The sequence below is a fragment of the Pleurodeles waltl genome, chromosome 4_1 (genome assembly GCF_031143425.1).
Source record: "Pleurodeles waltl isolate 20211129_DDA chromosome 4_1, aPleWal1.hap1.20221129, whole genome shotgun sequence".
NCBI classification, from domain to species: domain Eukaryota; kingdom Metazoa; phylum Chordata; class Amphibia; order Caudata; family Salamandridae; genus Pleurodeles; species Pleurodeles waltl.
The window spans coordinates 134495022-134519239 of NC_090442.1; the positions used below are offsets into that span (position 1 = coordinate 134495022).

General features: G+C 48.3%; 1 protein-coding gene across 7 annotated transcripts in view; it reads right to left on the reverse strand.

Annotated features, from left to right (window-relative positions):
* Window positions 1–1478: 1478 nt before the first annotated feature.
* Window positions 1479–24218, reverse strand: part of SLC37A3 (solute carrier family 37 member 3) — a 141127-nt gene continuing 118387 nt past the window's right edge. For all 7 annotated transcript variants that reach the window (XM_069227890.1, XM_069227887.1, XM_069227888.1 and 4 more), the window contains exon 15: window positions 1479–2368. In XM_069227890.1, the coding sequence (XP_069083991.1) occupies window positions 2276–2368 (93 nt within the window). In that variant the 3' untranslated portion in view covers window positions 1479–2275. The remainder of the gene's footprint in view (window positions 2369–24218) is intronic.

Genomic DNA, 24218 nt, shown 5'->3' on the forward strand with positions numbered 1-24218 from the left:
TGTGAAAGCCCAGTTTTTCTACTTTTGTGAAAACAAATCAGAACACTTTACTTGGTGATGTGCAAAGGATAAATAGGTTTTCTGAAATATGTTTACAGATGGTTATTACACCATACAGTTTTATCAGTAAAGCTGCAAGTTAGTGGGAAGGTTTTTGGGCATTTCTTGGAAATGACAGTGTGCCACCACATCATGCTTTAGTGATATATTTATTAAAAGTGAGTTTTTAAACAAACTGAAAAACGCTCGTGCCCCGATGGAATGGTATTGGTAAACTAAGAGGCAAGTCATGGATCATGTGTCCCCTGTATGTGGGCTGAATTTGTTTTTATAGAAGGAGCAAGCATTTAGTCCATTTAATCAAAATAAAGAGATTTGTCTGTAAAGCAGAGATGCTGAGCTCACATATTTAAAGGTGCTCTTATGTGTGAGAATGAAGAAAAAGGTGACTGTGTAAACTAAAATATTCACCTAGGATCACACAGTTTGAGGCCCTTTTACGGGTCAAGTACATTACAGTTAGGTTGAGTAGATTATTCAAGTTAGTTGACCTGCAGGTCTAGTTACATTTTTATGATTTTTCGAGGCCTGCTTTTTCTCTGATGGTGGATTAAGACACACACACACACACACACACACACACACACACACACACACACACACACACACACACACACACACACACACACACACACACACACACACACACACACACACACACACACACACACACACACACACACACACACACACACACACACACACACACACACACACACACACACACACACACACACACACACACACACACACACACACACACACACACACACACACACACACACACACACACACACACACACACACACACACACACACACACACACACACACACACACACACACACACACACACACACACACACACACACACACACACACACACACACACACACACACACACACACACACACACACACACACACACACACACACACACACACACACACACACACACACACACACACACACACACACACACACACACACACACACACACACACACACACACACACACACACACACACACACACACACACACACACACACACACACACACACACACACACACACACACACACACACACACACACACACACACACACACACACACACACACACACACACACACACACACACACACACACACACACACACACACACACACACACACACACACACACACACACACACACACACACACACACACACACACACACACACACACACACACACACACACACACACACACACACACACACACACACACACACACACACACACACACACACACACACACACACACACACACACACACACACACACACACACACACACACACACACACACACACACACACACACACACACACACACACACACACACACACACACACACACACACACACACACACACACACACACCTTCCCCTCCCCCCCTTACTAATACTTTGACATGCTCAAATTCACCTAGGCAAAAGACAAACCACACAGCATTTGTACCACCTGTTTACAAAGCATGACGCTTCACATATATTCTCTTACACCAACTGTTGTTTTCCCTGCAATCAAAATTACCTGGTTGAACTTTCAGAGTCAATAGTTAATGCCACTTAATGTTCCTACTGTTAATTAACCTTACAAGCCCTCTCTATCTCTTTACACCTACAAGTCAGCAACTACTGTACCATTATAGCAACTTAATATCCATGCTGCCAATGAACCTCTAACAATACCATCACTTTAACAAGAAGGCACAGCTGTCCTGATGGTGTAGTGAGTGCGCAACAAATCACCTACATACAGCACAATTTGTCTTTCAATTGCATTTTTCAAATTGTCAATACATCATTTTGTTCTTTAAGAAATCAGCAAAAAAATTAAATTGTCATTTGATCGAATGCTCAGAAATAGCAAGAGGAATGATGATTATACATGCAGGTGCATGGCAGGGGGAAACTCCAGATGAAACCGAAGCTTCATTACAGTACATAAGTCAGACAAGGCCTTCACATTGCAGCACAGAAACTATGGTCAGGTGTGCTGGCTTTTGGCTTCAAGAGCTATGATGGCCAAGTGCATGAGCTAAACAAATCAGACTGCTCCTGAGAAAATGATTGGTTAGCCTCTGATGCCGGGTCCCTTCTTTACCATTAGTCTGTAGTGTTTTCTTCAGATGGGGCCACATGCCTTACTTGAGCCTACTCAGGAGGACAGTTACTCTATGACTGTTCGAGAACGTCTTTGTTGCACAAGTGTTCGTAATTCACGTACAATCAATGGAGAGATGAACACAACTGTGAGGCTTGTCTGTGGAAAGAGTAAATACACTTTAGTAACATGCAGCTGCATAGATTTATGGTAAAGGTTATAGTCCTTTCTTCTACAAAACTAGTTTGGAGTTGCTTATATATCACAAGCTGGAGCAGAACTTGCTTCTGTAAAAGAATGAGGTCACTAAGTTTCATGTCATAGTTCTCCTCCTCAAAGTCTTTAACAAGTGCTAAAGTAATCCAAGAACTTGTATCTGGAAGCAAGACACATTCCAGGAGAGGAACATGGGTTAACAGAAATGTATTATTACAATTAGTTAGTTTAGGAAGGGTTCTGACGGGAGGATGTTATGATGCTAGACTACAGCCTGTTCCTGTTGGGGGAGGATCTGCATATTTGAGAGCACGTGGCTAGTCTATTAACCTGTGCAGCCAGCCTCATGCTGTGACTGTTGGGGGAAGTTTAGGGAACAATAGCATTGGGTGAAGCTGGGGCCGCAGTTATTACATGGCACCTTAGTGAGGGAAGCCTCCCAAAAGAGGACATGTTGGACTGCCTGGAAGAATGCTATTGGTGGGCAGCTATAGATGGGACTGTTGCCACTCCTATGCTCCCGACCTTCAGCTGAGGAGTTGAAATCAATTAAAATGGGTGTGATGCAGTCAGACATACCGTACAAAAAAAGATGGCACTTCCCTATGCTTTATACTCCCTGCTTTGAAACATGTACAGTTATCTACTGAATTTGTGCCGTTATTACTTCAGTTCTGCTTCTACCTCGGAGATATTGGGCAGTTGCTACATAGGGCCTGTCTGCAGCTGCTGGTTATTTCCAAACGTAGCCAAAAGAAATAAAACATAAACCATCCTATGACATCTAAAAGACTAGAAACTAGTGTAGTTTCAAGGGGTGAGGCAGAATTTGCTCCAACACACAAGGCAAAATTCATTCAGAAATGTAATACAGTACCAGTGGATGACAATATTGCACAATATGGATCACAGAAATGCTTTTGGACATGTTTTCAAATAAACAAATTTTCCTTTCTTCCCTTTTCATATCAAACCACTTCCAAACACCTCCCCTCATTACCAAGGACAGCAGAAAGGGAGGGGGGAAAACAAAGACACGGTTTACTACATTTGTCAGTCAAAACCAATACACTCCTGGACAGTGGTGAGGTTGCTTGAATTGGAAGATTTAACATAAAGTGACATTTGGGGGTGGATCAGAAGTCCAAGACTCTTCTGGAAAGTCTATTTGCAAAAAAAGAACGACAACTGCCTAACTAGACGCCCAGGATGGTTTAAGACCTTCTGCCAGTTTCACACCAAGCACTGACCTCAGGTGTGAATTGTCAATCTAAAGCTGCCTTAGCCTCTTGGGTGTTACTCATGCCAGAGAATACAGTCAAGGATGATGGCATTTGGCAAAGCGATGCATAATGGTTTATTATATGGTGGGAAAGAGCATCTCAATCATTCACTGCAGCAATGTGGTGGAGAAGTGTTAGGAGAGCTTGTGGGCGCTGACCATTCAATCATCCCAGGAAATGTTACTGACCATAATAAGCTCCTATTGTAGATTAATAGAAAGTTTACAGCTAGACTTAGGAGAAAAAGCACTTCTATTGCAAGGCAGAAGAAGCCAAATGTGCAGCATTTATTTCTAAGACTAGCTCGGTTTCAAAAAACACTCTTAGCCGAATCAAATACCTTCTATACCTGACCAAACGCACAGGTACAGAACTGTAATATAAGTGGGGCTTCCAGATGCTTTTAGCTCTGACCATAAGCCTGTACACACACATATAACTGTGTAAGGAAATGCCTCCTTGGCATGGTTACCCCCCGACTTTTTGCCTTTGCTGATGCTAAGTTATGATTTGAAAGTGTGCTTGGACCCTGCTAACCAGGCCCCAGAACCAGTGTTCTTTCCCTAAACTGTACCTTTGTCTCCACAAGTGGCACAACCCTGGCACTCAGTTAAGTCCCTTGTAACTGGTACCCCTGGTACCAAGGGCCCTGATGCCAGGGAAGGTCTCTAAGGGTGGCAGCATGTCTTATGCCACCCTGGGGACCCCTCACTCAGCACATGCACACTGCCTCTCAGCTTGTGTGTGCTGGTGGGGAGAAAATTACTAAGTCGACATGGCACTCCCCTCAGGGTGCCATGCCAACCTCACACTGCCTGTGGTATAGGTAAGTCACCCCTCTCGCAGGCCTTACAGCCCTAAGGCAGGGTGCACTATACCACAGGTGAGGACATAGGTGCATGAGCACTGTGCCCCTACAGTGTCTAAGCACAACCTTAGACATTGTAAGTGCAGGGTAGCCATAAGAGTATACGGTCTGGGAGTTTGTCAAACACAAACTCCACAGCACCATAATGGCTACACTGAAAACTGGGAAGTTTGGTATCAAACTTCTCAGCACAATAAATGCACACTGATGCCAGTGTGCAATTTATTGTAAAATACACCCAGAGGGCATCTTAGAGATGCCCCCTGAAAACATAACCGACTTCCAGTGTAGGCGGACTAGTTTTTACCAGCCTGCCACACACCAGACCTGTTGCTGGCCACATGGGGAGAGTGCCTTTGTCACTCTGTGGCCAGGAACAAAGCCTGTACTGGGTGGAGGTGCTTCTCACCTCCCCCTGCAGAAACTGTAACACCTGGCGGTGCGCCTCAAAGGCCCACCCCCTTTGTTACAGCGCCACAGGGCATCCCAGCTAGTGGAGATGCCCGCCCCTCCGGCCACTGCCCCCACTTTTGGCGACAAGGCTGAAGGAGATGATGAGAAAAACAAAGAGGAGTCACCCCCCAGTCAGGACAGCCCCTAAGGTGTCCTGAGCTGAGGTGACTCTTACTTTTAGAAATCCTCCATCTTGTAGAAGGAGGATTCCCCAAATAGGATTAGGGATGTGACCCACCTCCCCACAGGGAGGAGGCACAAAGAGGGTGTGCCACCCTCAAAGACAGTAGCCATTGGCTACTGCCCTCCCAGACCTAAACACACCCCTAAATTCAGTATTTAGGGCCCCCCAGAACCTAGGAAACTAGATTCCTGCAACCTAAAGAAGAAGGACAGCTGACCTGAAGCCCTGCAGTGAAGACGGAGACGACAACTGATTTGGCCCCAACCCCACCGGCCTGTCTCCCTACTTTGACGACAACTGCAACAGCGACGCATCCAACAGGGACCAGCGACCTCTGACGCCTCAGAGGACTGCCCTGCATCCAAAGGACCAAGAAGCTCTCTTCAACAAATTGCAACTTTCTGCAACAAAGAACCAACTTTAAAGACTCCACGTTTCCCGCCAGAAGAGTGAGACTTTTCACTCTGCACCCGACGCCCCCCGCTCGACCTGCGGAAAACAAACACCTCAGGGAGGACTCCCCGGTGACTGAGAGCCCGTGAGTAACCAGAGACGACCCCCCCTGAGCCCCCACAGCGACGCCTGCAGAGGAAATCCAGAGGCTCCCCCTGACCGCAACTGCCTGGAACAAGGGACCCGACACCTGGAACCAACACTGCACCCGCAGCCCCCAGGACCTGAAGGAACCGAACTCCAGTGCAGGAGCGACCCCCAGGTGACCCTCTGCCTAGCCCAGGTGGTGGCTACCCCGAGGAGCCCCCCCTGTGCCTGCCTGCATCGTTGAAGAGATCCCCGGGTCTCCCCATTGCTTTCAATACAAAACCCGACGCCTGTTTGCACTCTGCACCCGGCCACCCCTGTGCTGCTGAGGGTGTACTTTCTGTGCCTACTTGTGTACCCCCCGGTGCCCTACAAACTCCCCCTGGTCTGCCCTCCGAGGACGCGGGTACTTACCTGCTGGCAGACTGGAACCGGGGGCACCCTGTTTCCATTGAAGCCTATGTGTTTTGGGCACCTCTTTGACCTCTGCACCTGACCGGCCCTGAGCTGCTGGTGTGGTAACTTTGGGGTTGCCTTGAACCCCTAACGGTGGGCTACCTTGGACCCAACTTTGAACCCTATAAGTGTTTTACTTACCTGTGAACTTAACATTTACTAACCTCCCCCATGAACTGTTGATTTTTGCAGTGTGTCCACTATTAAAATAGCTTATTGGCATTTTTGTCAAAACTGTACATGCTGTTGTGATTATTCAAAGTTCCTAGAATACCTGAGTGAATTACCTTTCATTTGAAGTATTACTTGTAAATCTTGAACCTGTGGTTCTTAAAATAAACTAAGAAAATATATTTTTCTATATAAAAACCTATTGGCCTGGAGTAAGTCTTTGAGTGTGTGTTCCTCATTTATTGCCTGTGTGTGTGTACAAAAAATGCTTAACACTACCCTCTGATAAGCCTACTGCTCGACCACACTACCAAAAAGTAGAGCATTAGAATTATCTCTTTTTGCCACTATCTTACCTCTAAGGGGAACCCTTGGACTCTGTGCACACTATTTCTTACTTTGAAATAGTATATACAGAGCCAACTTCCTACAAACTGTGTTACACAAATTGAGAACATTGATCCAGATGAGCTAAATGATTCAAACCTACACAGGGTATATATCTAAGACTCATCAGTAAGTTATGGGTCAAACACCTGTCAGACACCACTTAGAAAAGGATAAATGTCCTAACCTTTCAAATTACCATGCTGTGCGTTGAAAAACATCAATGTCATTGATCATAGTAGGATAATTAAATATGCACCACGTGCCATCAAAAAAAATAAAACAATGGATGCTTTGTCAGTCTTAAATATAAAGGAGGCCCTAGTAATGTTTGTGTCCAAGATATAAAATCTGTTGGAGAATTTGCATCCAAGACCGGGACAGACAGACTGCTTCCTGACTGGAAGACACCTACATAATCTCCCAGCATCTAGTATACTTTTCTGAAACTAATAAAGGAAATGAAAGACCCAAGCAGCCAATTACTCTTTAAATGTTAATTGCCTTGACTCCTCCACTGTGATGCCCCTTTTCCGGTTCGCTCCAGCAGAAGCCACAAACTATTTCCAAAATTATTGGGAAGTTGGCACTAGGGCTGCAGAGAGAGTACTAACATCACTAAACTGCATCATTTCTATCAATGACGAGAGAGTTTTCAGCACATTTTATCTGCCACAGGCATATTAATACACCCATCCAGTTTCTCAATATCTCTTATGCTTATACCGATTTTTGTACCAGTTCTTGTAGGAAGTTGGCTCTGTATGTGCTATTTCAAAGTAAGGAATAGCATGCACAGAGTCCAAGGGTTCCCCTTAGAGGTAAAATAGTGGTAAAAATAGATAATACTAATGCTCTATTTTGTGGTAGTGTGGTCGAGCAGTAGGCTTATCCAAGGAGTAGTGTTAAGCATTTGTTGTACATACACATAGACAATAAATGAGGTACACACACTCAGAGACAAATCCAGCCAATAGGTTTTTATATAGAAAAATATATTTTCTTAGTTTATTTTAAGAACCACAGGTTCAAATTCTACATGTAATATCTCATTCGAAAGGTATTGCAGGTAAGTACTTTAGGAACTTCAAATCATCAAAATTGCATGTATACTTTTCAAGTTATTCACAAATAGCTGTTTTAAAAGTGGACACAGTGCAATTTTCACAGTTCCTAGGGGAGGTAAGTATTTGTTAGGTTAACCAGGTAAGTAAGACACTTACAGGGCTTAGTTCTTGGTCCAAGGTAGCCCACCGTTGGGGGTTCAGAGCAACCCCAAAGTCACCACACCAGCAGCTCAGGGCCGGTCAGGTGCAGAGTTCAAAGTGGTGCCCAAAACGCATAGGCTAGAATGGAGAGAAGGGGGTGCCCCGGTTCCGGTCTGCTTGCAGGTAAGTACCCGCGTCTTCGTATGGCAGACCAGGGGGGTTTTGTAGGGCACCGGGGGGGACACAAGCCCACACAGAAATTTCACGCTCAGCAGCGCGGGGGCGGCCGGGTGCAGTGTAGAAACAAGCGTCGGGTTTGTAATGGAAGTCAATGGGGGATCTAGGGATCTCTTCAGCGCTGCAGGCAGGCAAGGGGGGGGTTCCTCGGGGAAACCTCCACTTGGTCAAGGGAGAGGGACTCCTGGGGGTCACTCCTCCAGTGAAAGTCCGGTCCTTCAGGTCCTGGGGGCTGCGGGTGCAGGGTCTCTCCCAGGTGTCGGGACTTAGGATTCAAAGAGTCGCGGTCAGGGGAAGCCTCGGGATTCCCTCTGCAGGCGGCGCTGTGGGGGCTCAGGGGGGACAGGTTTTTGTACTCTCAGTCTTAGAGTAGTCCTGGGGTCCCGCCTGAGGTGTTGGATCGCCACCTGCCGAGTCGGGGTCGCCGGGTGCAGTGTTGCAAGTCTCACGCTTCTTGCGGGGAGCTTGCAGGGTTCTTTAAAGCTGCTGGAAACAAAGTTGCAGCTTTTCTTGGAGCAGGTCCGCTGTCCTCGGGAGTTTCTTGTCTTTTCGAAGCAGGGGCAGTCCTCAGAGGATGTCGAGGTCGCTGGTCCCTTTGGAAGGCGTCGCTGGAGCAGGATCTTTGGAAGGCAGGAGACAGGCCGGTGAGTTTCTGGAGCCAAGGCAGTTGTCGTCTTCTGGTCTTCCTCTGCAGGGGTTTTCAGCTAGGCAGTCCTTCTTGTAGTTGCAGGAATCTGATTTTCTAGGGTTCAGGGTAGCCCTTAAATACTAAATTTAAGGGCGTGTTTAGGTCTGGGGGGTTAGTAGCCAATGGCTACTAGCCCTGAGGGTGGGTACACCCTCTTTGTGCCTCCTCCCAAGGGGAGGGGGTCACAATCCTAACCCTATTGGGGGAATCCTCCATCTGCAAGATGGAGGATTTCTAAAAGTTAGAGTCACTTCAGCTCAGGACACCTTAGGGGCTGTCCTGACTGGCCAGTGACTCCTCCTTGTTGCTTTCTTTGTTCCCTCCAGCCTTGCCGCCAAAAGTGGGGGCCGTGGCCGGAGGGGGCGGGCAACTCCACTAAGCTGGAGTGCCCTGCTGGGCTGTGACAAAGGGGTGAGCCTTTGAGGCTCACCGCCAGGTGTTTACAGCTCCTGCCTGGGGGAGGTGTTAGCATCTCCACCCAGTGCAGGCTTTGTTACTGGCCTCAGAGTGACAAAGGCACTCTCCCCATGGGGCCAGCAACATGTCTCTGGTGTGGCAGGCTGCTGGAACTAGTCAGCCTACACAGACAGTCGGTTAAGTTTCAGGGGGCACCTCTAAGGTGCCCTCTGGGGTGTATTTTGCAATAAAATGTACACTGGCATCAGTGTGCATTTATTGTGCTGAGAAGTTTGATACCAAACTTCCCAGTTTTCAGTGTAGCCATTATGGTGCTGTGGAGTTCGTGTTTGACAGACTCCCAGACCATATACTCTTATGGCTACCCTGCACTTACAATGTCTAAGGTTTTGTTTAGACACTGTAGGGGTACCATGCTCATGCACTGGTACCCTCACCTATGGTATAGTGCACCCTGCCTTAGGGCTGTAAGGCCTGCTAGAGGGGTGACTGACCTATACTTGCATAGGCAGTGAGAGGCTGGCATGGCACCCTGAGGGGAGTGCCATGTCGACTTACTCGTTTTGTTCTCACTAGCACACACAAGCTGGCAAGCAGTGTGTCTGTGCTGAGTGAGAGGTCTCCAGGGTGGCATAAGACATGCTGCAGCCCTTAGAGACCTTCCTTGGCATCAGGGCCCTTGGTACTAGAAGTACCAGTTACAAGGGACTTATCTGGATGCCAGGGTCTGCCAATTGTGGATACAAAGTACAGGTTAGGGAAAGAACACTGGTGCTGGGGCCTGATTAGCAGGCCTCAGCACACTTTCAATTGTAAACATAGCATCAGCAAAGGCAAAAAGTCAGGGGGCAACCATGCCAAGGAGGCATTTCCTTACACAACCCCCCCCCCAAACGAAAGAGGATGAGACTAACCTTTCCCAAGAGAGTCTTCATTTTCTAAGTGGAAGAACCTGGAAAGGCCATCTGCATTGGCATGGGCAGTCCCAGGTCTGTGTTCCACTATAAAGTCCATTCCCTGTAGGGAGATGGACCACCTCAACAGTTTAGGATTTTCACCTTTCATTTGCATCAGCCATTTGAGAGGTCTGTGGTCAGTTTGAACTAGGAAGTGAGTCCCAAAGAGGTATGGTCTCAGCTTCTTCAGGGACCAAACCACAGCAAAGGCCTCCCTCTCAATGGCACTCCAACGCTGCTCCCTGGGGAGTTACCTCCTGCTAATGAAAGCAACAGGCTGGTCAAGGCCATCATCATTTGTTTGGGACAAAACTGCCCCTATCCCTTTAGAACTGGTGATGAGCACATTGCTTGTTTCAGGGTGTCAAAGGCCTGTTGGCACTCCACAGTCCAGTTCACTTTCTTGGGCATTTTCTTGGAGGTGAGTTCAGTGAGGGCTGTCACAATGGATCCATATCCCTTCACAAACCTCCTGTAATACCCAGTCAAGCCAAGGAATGCCCTGACTTGAGTCTGGGTTTTTGGAGCTACCCAGTCCAGAATAGTCTGGATCTTGGGTTGGAGTGGCTGAACTTGGCCTCCACCTACAAGGTGGCCCAAGTAAACCACAGTTCCCTGCCCTATCTGGCATTTGGATGCCTTGATAGAGAGGCCTGCAGATTGCAGAGCCTTCAAAACCTTCTTCAGGTGGACCAGGTGATCCTGCCAGGTGGAGCTAAAGACAGCAATATCATCAAGATAAGCTGTGCTAAAGGACTCCAAGCCAGCAAGGACTTGATTCACCAATCTTTGGAAGGTGGCAGGGGCATTCTTTAAACCAAAGGGCATAACAGTAAACTGATAATGCCCATCAGGTGTGGAGAATGCGGTTTTCTCTTTTGCTCCAGGTGCCATTTTTATTTGCCAGTACCCTGCTGTCAAGTCAAAGGTACTTAAGAATTTGGCAGCACCTAATTTGTCTATGAGCTCATCAGCTCTTGGAATTGGATGAGCATCTGTCTTGGTGACAGAATTGAGCCCTCTGTAGTCCACACAAAACCTCATCTCTTTCTTTCCATCTTTGGTGTGAGGTTTGGGGACTAAGACCACTGGGCTAGCCCAGGGGCTGTCAGAGCGCTCAATTACTCCCAATTCCAGCATCTTGTGGACTTCCACCTTGATGCTTTCCTTAACATGGTCAGATTGTCTAAAGATTTTGTTCTTGACAGGCATGCTGTCTCCTGTGTCCACATCATGGGTACACAGGTGTGTCTGACCAGGGGTTAAGGAGAAGAGTTCAGGAAACTGTTGTAGGACTTTCCTACAATCAGCTTGCTGTTGGCCAGAGAGGGTGTCTGAGTAGATCACTCCATCTACTGTGCCATCTTTTGGGTCTGATGACAGAAGATCAGGGAGAGGTTCACTCTCTGCCTCCTGATCCTCATCTGTTACCATCAACAGATTCACATCAGCCCTGTCATGGAAGAGTTTAAGGCGGTTCACATGGATCACCCTCTTGGGGCTCCTGCTTGTGCCCAGGTCCACCAGGTAGGTGACCTGACTCTTCCTTTCTAGCACTGGGTAAGGGCCACTCCATTTGTCCTGGAGTGCCCTGGGAGCCACAGGCTCCAGAACCCAGACTTTCTGCCCTGGTTGGAACTCAACCAGTGCAGCCTTTTGGTCATACCAAAACTTCTGGAGCTGTTGGCTGGCCTCAAGGTTTTTGGTTGCCTTTTCCATGTACTCTGCCATTCTAGAGCGAAGGCCAAGTACATAGTCCACTATGTCCTGTTTAGGCTCATGGAGAGGTCTCTCCCAGCCTTCTTTAACAAGGGCAAGTGGTCCTCTTACAGGATGACCAAACAGAAGTTCAAAGGGTGAGAATCCTACTCCCTTCTGTGGCACCTCTCTGTAAGCGAAAAGCAGACATGGCAAGAGGACATCCCATCTCCTTTTGAGTTTTTCTGGGAGCCCCATGATCATGCCTTTTAATGTCTTGTTGAATCTCTCAACCAAGCCATTAGTTTGTGGATGGTATGGTGTAGTGAATTTGTAAGTCACTCCACACTCATTCCACATGTGTTTTAGGTATGCTGACATGAAGTTGGTACCTCTGTCAGACACCACCTCCTTAGGGAAACCCACTCTGGTAAAGATACCAATGAGGGCCTTGGCTACTGCAGGGGCAGTAGTCGACCTAAGGGGAATAGCTTCAGGATACCTGGTAGCATGATCCACTACTACCAGGATATACATATTTCCTGAGGCTGTGGGAGGTTCTAGTGGACCAACTATATCCACACCCACTCTTTCAAAGGGGACCCCCACCACTGGAAGTGGAATGAGGGGGGCCTTTGGAGGCCCACCTGTCTTACCACTGGCTTGACAGGTAGGGCAGGAGAGGCAAAACTCCTTAACCATGTTGGACATATTGGGCCAGTAGAAGTGGTTGACTAGCCTCTCCCACGTCTTGGTTTGTCCCAAATGTCCAGCAAGGGGAATGTCATGGGCCAATGTTAGGATGAACTTCCTGAACAGCTGAGGCACTACCACTCTCCTAGTGGCACCAGGTTTGGGGTCTCTGGCCTCAGTGTACAGGAGTCCATCTTCCCAATAGACCCTATGTGTTCCATTTTTCTTGCCTTTGGACTCTTCAGCAGCTTGCTGCCTAAGGCCTTCAAGAGAGGGACAGATTTCTTGTCCCTTACACAGCTCCTCCGTTGAGGGTCCCCCTGGGCCTAAGAGCTCAACCTGATAAGGTTCAAGCTCCAAAGGCTCAGTTCCCTCAGAGGGCAGAACTTCTTCCTGAGAAGAGAGGTTCCCTTTCTTTTGCTGTGTTGCAGTTGGTTTCCCAACTGACTTTCCTGTTCTCTTGGTAGGCTGGGCCATTCTTCCAGACTCCAGCTCTACTTGTTCACCCTGTGCCTTGCATTGTGCTCTTGTTTTCACACACACTAGTTCAGGGATACCCAGCATTGCTGCATGGGTTTTTAGTTCTACCTCAGCCCATGCTGAGGACTCCAGGTCATTTCCAAGCAGACAGTCCACTGGGATATTTGAGGAGACCACCACCTGTTTCAGGCCATTGACCCCTCCCCATTCTAAAGTAACCATTGCCATGGGATGTACTTTTCTCTGATTGTCAGCGTTGGTGACTGTGTACGTTTTTCCAGTCAGGTATTGGCCAGGGTGTAAAGAAATGGCTCCCTGTTGCAGTTACCCCCCACTTTTTGCCTGATACTGATGCTGACTGGACTGAGAAGTGTGCTGGGACCCTGCTAACCAGGCCCCAGCACCAGTGTTCTTTCACCTAAGATGTACCATTGTTTCCACAATTGGCACACCCTGGCATCCAGATAAGTCCCTTGTAACTGGTACCTCTGGTACCAAGGGCCCTGATGCCAGGGAAGGTCTCTAAGGGCTGTAGCATGTATTATGCCACCCTAGAGACCCCTCACTCAGCACAGACACACTGCTTACAAGCCTGTGTGTGCTGGTGAGAACAAAATGAGTAAGTCGACATGGCACTCCCCTCAGGGTGCCATGCCAGCCTCTCACTGCCTATGCAGTATAGGTAAGACACCCCTCTAGCAGGCCTTACAGCCCTAAGGCAGGGTGCACTATACCATAGGTGAGGGTACCAGTGCATGAGCACTGTGCCCCTACAGTGTCTAAGCAAAACCTTAGACATTGTAAGTGCAGGGTAGCCATAAGAGTATATGGTCTGGGAGTCTGTTTTACACGAACTCCACAGCACCATAATGGCTACACTGAAAACTGGGAAGTTTGGTATTAAACTTCTCAGCACAATAAATACACACTGATGCCAGTGTACATTTTATTGTAAAATACACCACAGAGGGCACCTTAGAGGTGCCCCCTGAAACTTAACCGACTATCTGTGTAGGCTGACTAGTTTTAGCAGCCTGCCACAAACCGAGACATGTTGCTGGCCCCATGGGGAGAGTGCCTTTGTCACTCTGAGGCCAGTAACAAAGCCTGCACTGGGTGGAGATGCTAACACCTCCCCCAGGCAGGAATTGTCACACCTGGCGGTGAGCCTCAAAGGCTCACCTCCTTTGTGCCAACCCAGCAGGACACTCCAGCTAGTGGAGTTGCCCGCCCCCTCCGGCCAGGCCCCACTTTTGGCGGCAAGGCCGGAGAAAATAATGAGAAAAACAAGGAGGAGTCACTGGCCAGTCAGGACAGCCCCTAAGGTGTCCTGAGCTGAAGTGACTAACTTTTAGAAATCCTCCATCTTGCAGATGGAGGATTCCCCCAATAGGGTTAGGATTGTGACCCCCTCCCCTTGGGAGGAGGCACAAAGAGGGTGTACCCACCCTCAGGGCTAGTAGCCATTGGCTACTAACCCCCCAGACCTAAACACGCCCTTAAATTTAGTATTTAAGGGCTACCCTGAACCCTAGAAAATTAGATTCCTGCAACTACAAGAAGAAGGACTGCCTAGCTGAAAACCCCTGCAGCGGAAGACCAGAAGACGACAACTGCCTTGGCTCCAGAAACTCACCGGCCTGTCTCCTGCCTTCCAAAGATCCTGCTCCAGCGACGCCTTCCAAAGGGACCAGCGACCTCGACATCCTCGGAGGACTGCCCCTACTTCGAAAAGACAAGAAACTCCCGAGGACAGCGGACCTGCTCCAAGAAAAGCTGCAACTTTGTTTCCAGCAGCTTTAAAGAACCCTGCAAGCTCCCCGCAAGAAGCGTGAGACTTGCAACACTGCACCCGGCGACCCCGACTCGGCTGGTGGCGATCCAACACCTCAGGAGGGACCCCAGGACTACTCTGATACTGTGAGTACCAAAACCTGTCCCCCCTGAGCCCCCACAGCGCCGCCTGCAGAGGGAATCCCGAGGCTTCCCCTGACCGCGACTCTTTGAACCTAAAGTCCCGACGCCTGGGAGAGACCCTGCACCCGCAGCCCCCAGGACCTGAAGGACTGGACTTTCACTGGAGAAGTGACCCCCAGGAGTCCCTCTCCCTTGCCCAAGTGGAGGTTTCCCCGAGGAATCCCCCCCTTGCCTGCCTGCAGCGCTGAAGAGATCCCGAGATCTCTCATAGACTAACATTGCGAACCCGACGCCTGTTCCTACACTGCACCCGGCCGCCCCCGCGCTGCTGAGGGTGAAATTTCTGTGTGGACTTGTGTCCCCCCCGGTGCCCTACAAAACCCCCCTGGTCTGCCCTCCGAAGACGCGGGTACTTACCTGCAAGCAGACCGGAACCGGGGCACCCCCTTCTCTCCATTCTAGCCTATGTGTTTTGGGCACCACTTTGAACTCTGCACCTGACCGGCCCTGAGCTGCTGGTGTGGTGACTTTGGGGTTGCTCTGAACCCCCAACGGTGGGCTACCTTGGACCAAGAACTGAACCCTGTAAGTGTCTTACTTACCTGGTAAAACTAACAAAAACTTACCTCCCCCAGGAACTGTGAAAATTGCACTGTGTCCACTTTTAAAACAGCTATTTGTGAATAACTGGAAAAGTATACATGCAATTGAAATGATTCAAAGTTCCTAATGTACTTACGTGCAATACCTTTCAAACAAGATATTACATGTTAAATTTGAACCTGTGGTTCTTAAAATAAACTAAGAAAAGATATTTTTCTATACAAAAACCTATTGGCTGGATTTGTCTCTGAGTGTGTGTACCTCATTTATTGCCTATGTGTATGTACAACAAATGCTTAACACTACTCCTTGGATAAGCCTACTGCTCGACCACACTACCACAAAATAGAGCATTAGTATTATCTCTTTTTGCCACTATCTCACCTCTAAGGGGAACCCTTGGACTCTGTGCATGCTATTCCTTACTTTGGAATAGCACATACAGAGCCAACTTCCTACACAGGGGAAACCAGTTTCTCTGTCACCATGGTGACACTGGCACCTGTATCCCTCAGGCCCTCTATTCTAGTCCCATTAATTAAGAGTTGCTGTCTGTATTTTTGCATGTTAGGCGGCCAGACAGCTAGTGTGGCTAAATCCACCCCACCCACAGAAACTAAAGTAGCTTCAGTGTGGACCCTGATTTGCTCTGGGCACACTGTTGATCCCACTTGGAGACTAGCCATACCAGTGTTACCTGGATGGGAGTTTGGAGTGGAACCTTTCTTGGGACAGGCCTTGTCTCCAGTTTGGTGTCCATGCTGTTTACAGCTATGACACCAGGCCTTTTTGGGATCAAAGTTTTTACCCTTGTACCCATTGTTTTGTGAAGAGGCTCTGGGCCCACCCTCCTGTGCAGGTTTTTGGGGGCCTGTAGATGACTCTTTACTATTTTTAGTTTTGGTTGTCTCATCACCCTTCCCCTGGGGAGTCTTTGTGACCCCTTTCTTTTGGTCACCCCCTGTTGAAGTCTTGGACACCCTTGTCTTGACCCAATGGTCCGCCTTCTTTCCCAATTCTTGGGGAGAAATTGGTCCTAGGTCTACCAGATGCTGATGCAGTTTATCATTGAAACAATTACTTAACAGGTGTTCTTTCACAAATAAATTGTACAGCCCATCATAATTACTTACACCACTGCCTTGAATCCAACCATCTAGTGTTTTCACTGAGTAGTCAACAAAGTCAACCCAGGTCTGGCTCGAGGATTTTTGAGCCCCCCTGAACCTAATCCTGTACTCCTCAGTGGAGAATCCAAAGCCCTCAATCAGGGTACCCTTCATGAGGTCATAAGATTCTGCATCTTTTCCAAAGAGTGTGAGGAGTCTATCCCTACACTTTCCAGTGAACATTTCCCAAAGGAGAGCACCCCAGTGAGATCTGTTCACTTTTCTGGTTACACAAGCCCTCTCAAAAGCTGTGAACCACTTGGTGATGTCATCACCATCTTCAAATTTTGTCACAATCCCTTTGGGGATTTTTAACATGTCAGGAGAATCTCTGACCCTATTTATATTGCTGCCACCATTGATGGGTCCTAGGCCCATCTCTTGTCTTTCCCTTTCTATGGCTAGGAGCTGTCTCTCTAAAGCCAATCTTTTGGCCATCCTGGCTAACAGGAGGTCATCTTCACTGAGAGCATCCTCAGTGATTTCAGAAATGTGGGACCCTCCTGTGAGGGACTCACCATTTCTGACTAACACAGTTGGAGACAGGACTTGAGGGGTCCTGTTCTCCCTATTTAGGACTGGAGGAGGGACATTGGCCTCCAAGTCACTAATTTCTTCCTCTGTGATGTCATCATCAGAGGGGTTGGCTTTTTCAAACTCTGCCAACAGCTCCTGGAGCTGAATTTTGGTAGGTCTGGAGCCAATGGTTATTTTTTTGATATTACAGAGAGACCTTAGCTCCCTCATCTTAAGATGGAGGTAAGGTGTGGTGTCGAGTTCCACCACATTCATCTCTGTATCAGACATTATTTTGCTAAAAGTTGGAAGACTTTTTAAAGAATCTAAAACTGTTTCTAGAATCTAATTTCAAACTTTTAACAAACTTTTAAACTCTAAAAGACAATGCTAAACAGGGACTTAACACACAAGGCCCTAGCAGGACTTTTAAGAATTTAGAAAAATTTCAAATTGCAAAAATGAATTTCTAATGACAATTTTGGAATTTGTCGTGTGATCAGGTATTGGCTGAGTAGTCCAGCAAATGCAAAGTCTTGTACCCCACCGCTGATCCACCAATGTAGGAAGTTGGCTCTGTATGTGCTATTTCAAAGTAAGGAATAGCATGCACAGAGTCCAAGGGTTCCCCTTAGAGGTAAAACAGTGGTAAAAAGAGATAATACTAATGCTCTATTTTGTGGTAGTGTGGTCGAGCAGTAGGCTTATCCAAGGAGTAGTGTTAAGCATTTGTTGTACATACACATAGACAATAAATGAGGTACACACACTCAGAGACAAATCCAGCCAATAGGTTTTTATATAGAAAAATATATTTTCTTAGTTTATTTTAAGAACCACAGGTTCAAATTCTACATGTAATATCTCATTCGAAAGGTATTGCAGGTAAGTACTTTAGGAACTTCAAATCATCAAAATTGCATGTATACTTTTCAAGTTATTCACAAATAGCTGTTTTAAAAGTGGACACTTAGTGCAATTTTCACAGTTCCTAGGGGAGGTAAGTATTTGTTAGGGTAACCAGGTAAGTAAGACACTTACAGGGCTTAGTTCTTGGTCCAAGGTAGCCCACCGTTGGGGGTTCAGAGCAACCCCAAAGTCACCACACCAGCAGCTCAGGGCCGGTCAGGTGCAGAGTTCAAAGTGGTGCCCAAAACGCATAGGCTAGAATGGAGAGAAGGGGGTGCCCCGGTTCCGGTCTGCTTGCAGATAAGTACCCGCGTCTTCGGAGGGCAGACCAGGGGGGTTTTGTAGGGCACCGGGGGGGACACAAGCCCACACAGAAATTTCACCCTCAGCAGCGCGGGGGCGGCCGGGTGCAGTGTAGAAACAAGCGTCGGGTTTGTAATGGAAGTCAATGGGGGATCTAGGGATCTAGGGATCTCTTCAGCGCTGCAGGCAGGCAAGGGGGGGGTTCCTCGGGGAAACCTCCACTTGGTCAAGGGAGAGGGACTCCTGGGGGTCACTCCTCCAGTGAAAGTCCGGTCCTTCAGGTCCTGGGGGCTGCGGGTGCAGGGTCTCTCCCAGGTGTCGGGACTTAGGATTCAAAGAGTCGCGGTCAGGGGAAGCCTCGGGATTCCCTCTGCAGGCGGCGCTGTGGGGGCTCAGGGGGGACAGGTTTTTGTACTCACAGTCTTAGAGTAGTCCTGGGGTCCCGCCTGAGGTGTTGGATCGCCACCTGCTGAGTCGGGGTCGCCGGGTGCAGTGTTGCAAGTCTCACGCTTCTTGCGGGGAGCTTGCAGGGTTCTTTAAAGCTGCTGGAAACAAAGTTGCAGCTTTTCTTGGAGCAGGTCCGCTGTCCTCGGGAGTTTCTTGTCTTTTCGAAGCAGGGGCAGTCCTCAGAGGATGTCGAGGTCGCTGGTCCCTTTGGAAGGCGTCGCTGGAGCAGGATCTTTGGAAGGCAGGAGACAGGCCGGTGAGTTTCTGGAGCCAAGGCAGTTGTCGTCTTCTGGTCTTCCTCTGCAGGGGTTTTCAGCTAGGCAGTCCTTCTTCTTGTAGTTGCAGGAATCTGATTTTCTAGGGTTCAGGGTAGCCCTTAAATACTAAATTTAAGGGCGTGTTTAGGTCTGGGGGGTTAGTAGCCAATGGCTACTAGCCCTGAGGGTGGGTACACCCTCTTTGTGCCTCCTCCCAAGGGGAGGGGGGTCACAATCCTAACCCTATTGGGGGAATCCTCCATCTGCAAGATGGAGGATTTCTAAAAGTTAGTCACTTCAGCTCAGGACACCTTAGGGGCTGTCCTGACTGGCCAGTGACTCCTCCTTGTTGCTTTCTTTGTTCCCTCCAGCCTTGCCGCCAAAAGTGGGGGCCGTGGCCGGAGGGGGCGGGCAACTCCACTAAGCTGGAGTGCCCTGCTGGGCTGTGACAAAGGGGTGAGCCTTTGAGGCTCACCGCCAGGTGTTACAGCTCCTGCCTGGGGGAGGTGTTAGCATCTCCACCCAGTGCAGGCTTTGTTACTGGCCTCAGAGTGACAAAGGCACTCTCCCCATGGGGCCAGCAACATGTCTCTGGTGTGGCAGGCTGCTGGAACTAGTCAGCCTACACAGACAGTCGGTTAAGTTTCAGGGGGCACCTCTAAGGTGCCCTCTGGGGTGTATTTTGCAATAAAATGTACACTGGCATCAGTGTGCATTTATTGTGCTGAGAAGTTTGATACCAAACTTCCCAGTTTTCAGTGTAGCCATTATGGTGCTGTGGAGTTCGTGTTTGACAGACTCCCAGACCATATACTCTTATGGCTACCCTGCACTTACAATGTCTAAGGTTTTGTTTAGACACTGTAGGGGTACCATGCTCATGCACTGGTACCCTCACCTATGGTATAGTGCACCCTGCCTTAGGGCTGTAAGGCCTGCTAGAGGGGTGACTGACCTATACTTGCATAGGCAGTGAGAGGCTGGCATGGCACCCTGAGGGGAGTGCCATGTCGACTTACTCGTTTTGTTCTCACTAGCACACACAAGCTGGCAAGCAGTGTGTCTGTGCTGAGTGAGAGGTCTCCAGGGTGGCATAAGACATGCTGCAGCCCTTAGAGACCTTCCTTGGCATCAGGGCCCTTGGTACTAGAAGTACCAGTTACAAGGGACTTATCTGGATGCCAGGGTCTACCAATTGTGGATACAAAGTACAGGTTAGGGAAAGAACACTGGTGCTGGGGCCTGGTTAGCAGGCCTCAGCACACTTTCAATTGTAAACATAGCATCAGCAAAGGCAAAAAGTCAGGGGGCAACCATGCCAAGGAGGCATTTCCTTACAGTTCTCTTTTCCCTTCCTTATGTTTTCAGGGCCCAATTTAACATCTACTCAAAAAGCCAATCTGTGTAAGGCTTTTGGTCTTGTAAATACGCCTCTGCTGCTACATCATATATCAGGTTCTAGGAAGCCCACTTTAAAATGTACATTTTAGTTCTGCATGTACATAGGAATGCTGTTTTATTCCTTCTGCGTATGACAACAACGCTAGTTTTCATTGTAATTTTAGTTTTATATGATACAATGGTTATGTGTTGGGTTTCATCCTTTTTCTGATACCTGAAAGACAGATGGACGAATTGTGTTCAATAAGCAATCAAGAAGTGAACAAACTAAAAACACAAGATCTTAAACTCAGTGTAGGAAAGTACCATCTTGCCTGGAAGGTTACCCCCATTTTTACTTGTGTGTCAGTTTGTTTTCGCCTGTGTCACTGGGTTCCTGCTAGCCAGGACCGCAGTGCTCATAGTTGTGACCTATATGTGTTCCCTGTGTGGTGCCGAACTGTATCCCTGAGGCTCTGCTAACCAGAACCCCAGTGTTTATGCTCTCTCTGCTTTTAAAATTGTCACTGCAGGCAAGTGACCATTTTCACCAATTCTCATTGGCACACTGGAACACCCTTATAATTCCCTAGTATATGGTACCTAGGTACCCAGGGTATTGGGGTTCCAGGAGATCCCTATGGGCTGCAGCATTTCTTTTGCCACCCATAGGGACCGCAGACAATTCTTGCACAGGACTGCCAGTGCAGCCTGAGTGAAATAACGCCCAAGTTATTTCACAGACATTTTACACTGCACTTTAGTAACTTATAAGTCACCTATATGTTTAACCCTCACTTGGTGAAGGTTAGGTGCTAAGTTACTAAGTGTGAGGGCACCCTGTCACTAGCCAAGGTGCCCCCACATTGTTCAGGGCAATTTCCTCGGACTTTGTGAGTGCGGGGACACCATTACATGTGTGCACTACATATAGGTCAATACCTATATGTAGCTTCACAATTGTTAACTCCGAATATGGCCATGTAACATGTCTAAGATCATGGAATTGTCCCCCAATGCCAAATCTGGTATTGGGGTGCCAATCCCATGCACCCCCGGGGCTCCTGCATGGACCCCGGGTACTGCCAAACTAACTCTCTGTGGTTATCTCTGCAGCTACCGCTGCTGCCAACCCTCAGACAGTTTTCTCCCCTCCTGGGGTCTGGGCAGCCCAGTCCCAGGAAGGCAGAACAAAATATTTCCTCTGAGAAAGGGTGTTACACCCTCTCCCTTTGGAAATAGGCGTTAAGGGCCTGATGGGAGTAGCCTCTCCTGGCCTCTGGGAATGCTTTGAAGGGCAAGATGGTGCCTTCCTTGCATAAACCAGTCAACACCTGTTCAGGGATCCCCCAGCCCCTGCTCTGGCACGAAACTGGACAAAGGAAAAGGGAGTGACCACTCCCCTGTCCATCACCACCCCGGGGGTGGTGCCCAGAGCATCTCCAGTGTGTCCCAGACCTCTGCCATCTTGAATGCAGAGGTGTGAGGGCACAATGGAGGCCTCTGAGTGGCCAGTGCCAGCAGGTGACGTCAGGGACCCCTCCTGATAGGCTCTTACCTGGTTAGGTACCCAATCCTCCTCTGAGGGTTATTTAGGGTCTCTCCTGTGGGTTCCTCTTCAGATAATGAATGCAAGAGCTCACAAGAGTTCCTCTGCATCTCCCTCTTCGACTTCTGCCAAGGATCGACCGCTGACTGCTCAAGGACACCTGCAAAACTGCAACAAAGTATCAAGACGACTACCAGCAACATTGTAGCGCATAATCCTGCCGGCTTTCTCAACTGTTTCCTGGTGGTGCATGCTCTGAGGGGTCTCTGCCTTCACCCTGCACTGGAAGCCAAGAAGAAATCTCCCATGGGTCGACGGAATCTTCCCCCTGCTAATGCAGGCACCAAACTTCTGCATCACTGGTCCTCTGGGTCCCCTCTCATCTTGACGAGCGTGGTCCCTGGAACACAGGAGCTGGATCCAAGTGACCCCGACAGTCCAGTGGTCCTTCTGTCCAAATTTGATGGAGGTAAGGCTGTGCCTTCCCACGCCAGACAGTAAGCCTGTGTACTGCGTGATCTGCAGCTGCTAGGGCTTCTGTGCACTTTGTAGTGCCCTGATGAAGGTGGCTGTTAGTATTGTGATTCAACCTAAAGGTGTAAGCCCACCGAAACGCGCGTCGGCAAGGATGATGATCCATGAATATATGGATGAGAATTATTGATCCAATTTTCACTCCAAGGACAAGCCGGATTGAGCTACATTTGTTAGAACTTGCTTGCATATTATTGGCATTTGCAGTTTGGACATCAAGAACTGTATTGATTGAAAAGGACATCTTCAGAGCGAATAGCTGGAGATAATGTGGAGATGAACTATATATCAGTTTGATATCTAAACTGTGTTTATGCGATTTAGACAATATTTTTGAGTAAGGATATGTGATATTTGATGTGCAGACTGTGTATTGAGATATTCTGATGCATGAAATCTTTTGTTGGTCCGGTGTCTTGGTGCTGTATTTATGTGTGTCTTTTGTTTGGTTGGTCTTTGTTTGTCTATCTTGGTAGCTACGGGCTTGAGCTGTTAGGGTGGTTTTTGGAGAAAAAAACAAAACAAAAAAAAAAAAAAAAGGAGGGTTTTTGTTCTATTTTCGAATATTATGGTTTTGAATATCAATGTATATATACACATATTTTTTTTTGCATAAATTATAAAAATAAATGTTTTTGGGAATGCCAGATATGATGTTTTATTGAGATGAAGTCGACTTATTGAATGAACAGGAGAGTTATGTATGTTGTACTTACTGCACTTTTGCAAGGATTCCTTCATGCACAGCACAGCACAGCCCAGGTCCCCAGCACTCCGTCCTGCATTGCTCAACTCGCAGAGTTGATCACCGGCTTCGTGGGACTCTTTTGTTGTGTTGAGACGACCGCCGTGCTCAGATTTCTTGAACACCTGTTCAAGTGCTTCTGCGGATGCTGCCTGCTTCTCTGCGGGCTCTCTCGGTTGCTGAGCGCCCCCTCTGTCTCCTCCTCCAAGGGGCGACCTCCTGGTCCTTCCTGGGCCCGGGCAGCACCCATTATCTTCAACCGTAACTCTTGCAGCTAGCAAGACTTGGTTGTGGTCTTTCTGCGTAGAAACAACTCTGCATCCTCCAGCACGCTGTGGGACATCTTCTGGCCAAAGGAGAAGTTCCTACCACCTTCCACTGTTGCAGAATCTTTGGCTTCTTCCACCCGGTGGCAGCCCTTTTGCACCTTCATCCGGGGTTTAGTGGGCTCCTGCCCCCCCCTTGGACACTTGCGTGACTCTTGGACTTGGTCCCCTTCCTTTGCAGGTTCTCAGGTCCAGGAATCCATCTTCAGTGCTTTGCAGTCAGTTGTTGCCTTTGCAGAATCCCCTATCTCGACTTTACTGTCTTTCTGGGGTAGTAGGGTAACTTTACTCCTACTTTTCAGGGTCTTGGGGTGGGGTATCTTGGACACCCTTAATGTTTTTTTACACTCCCAGCGACCCTCCACACACTACACTAGGCCTGGGGTCCATTCGTGGTTTGCCTTCCACTTTTGGAGTAT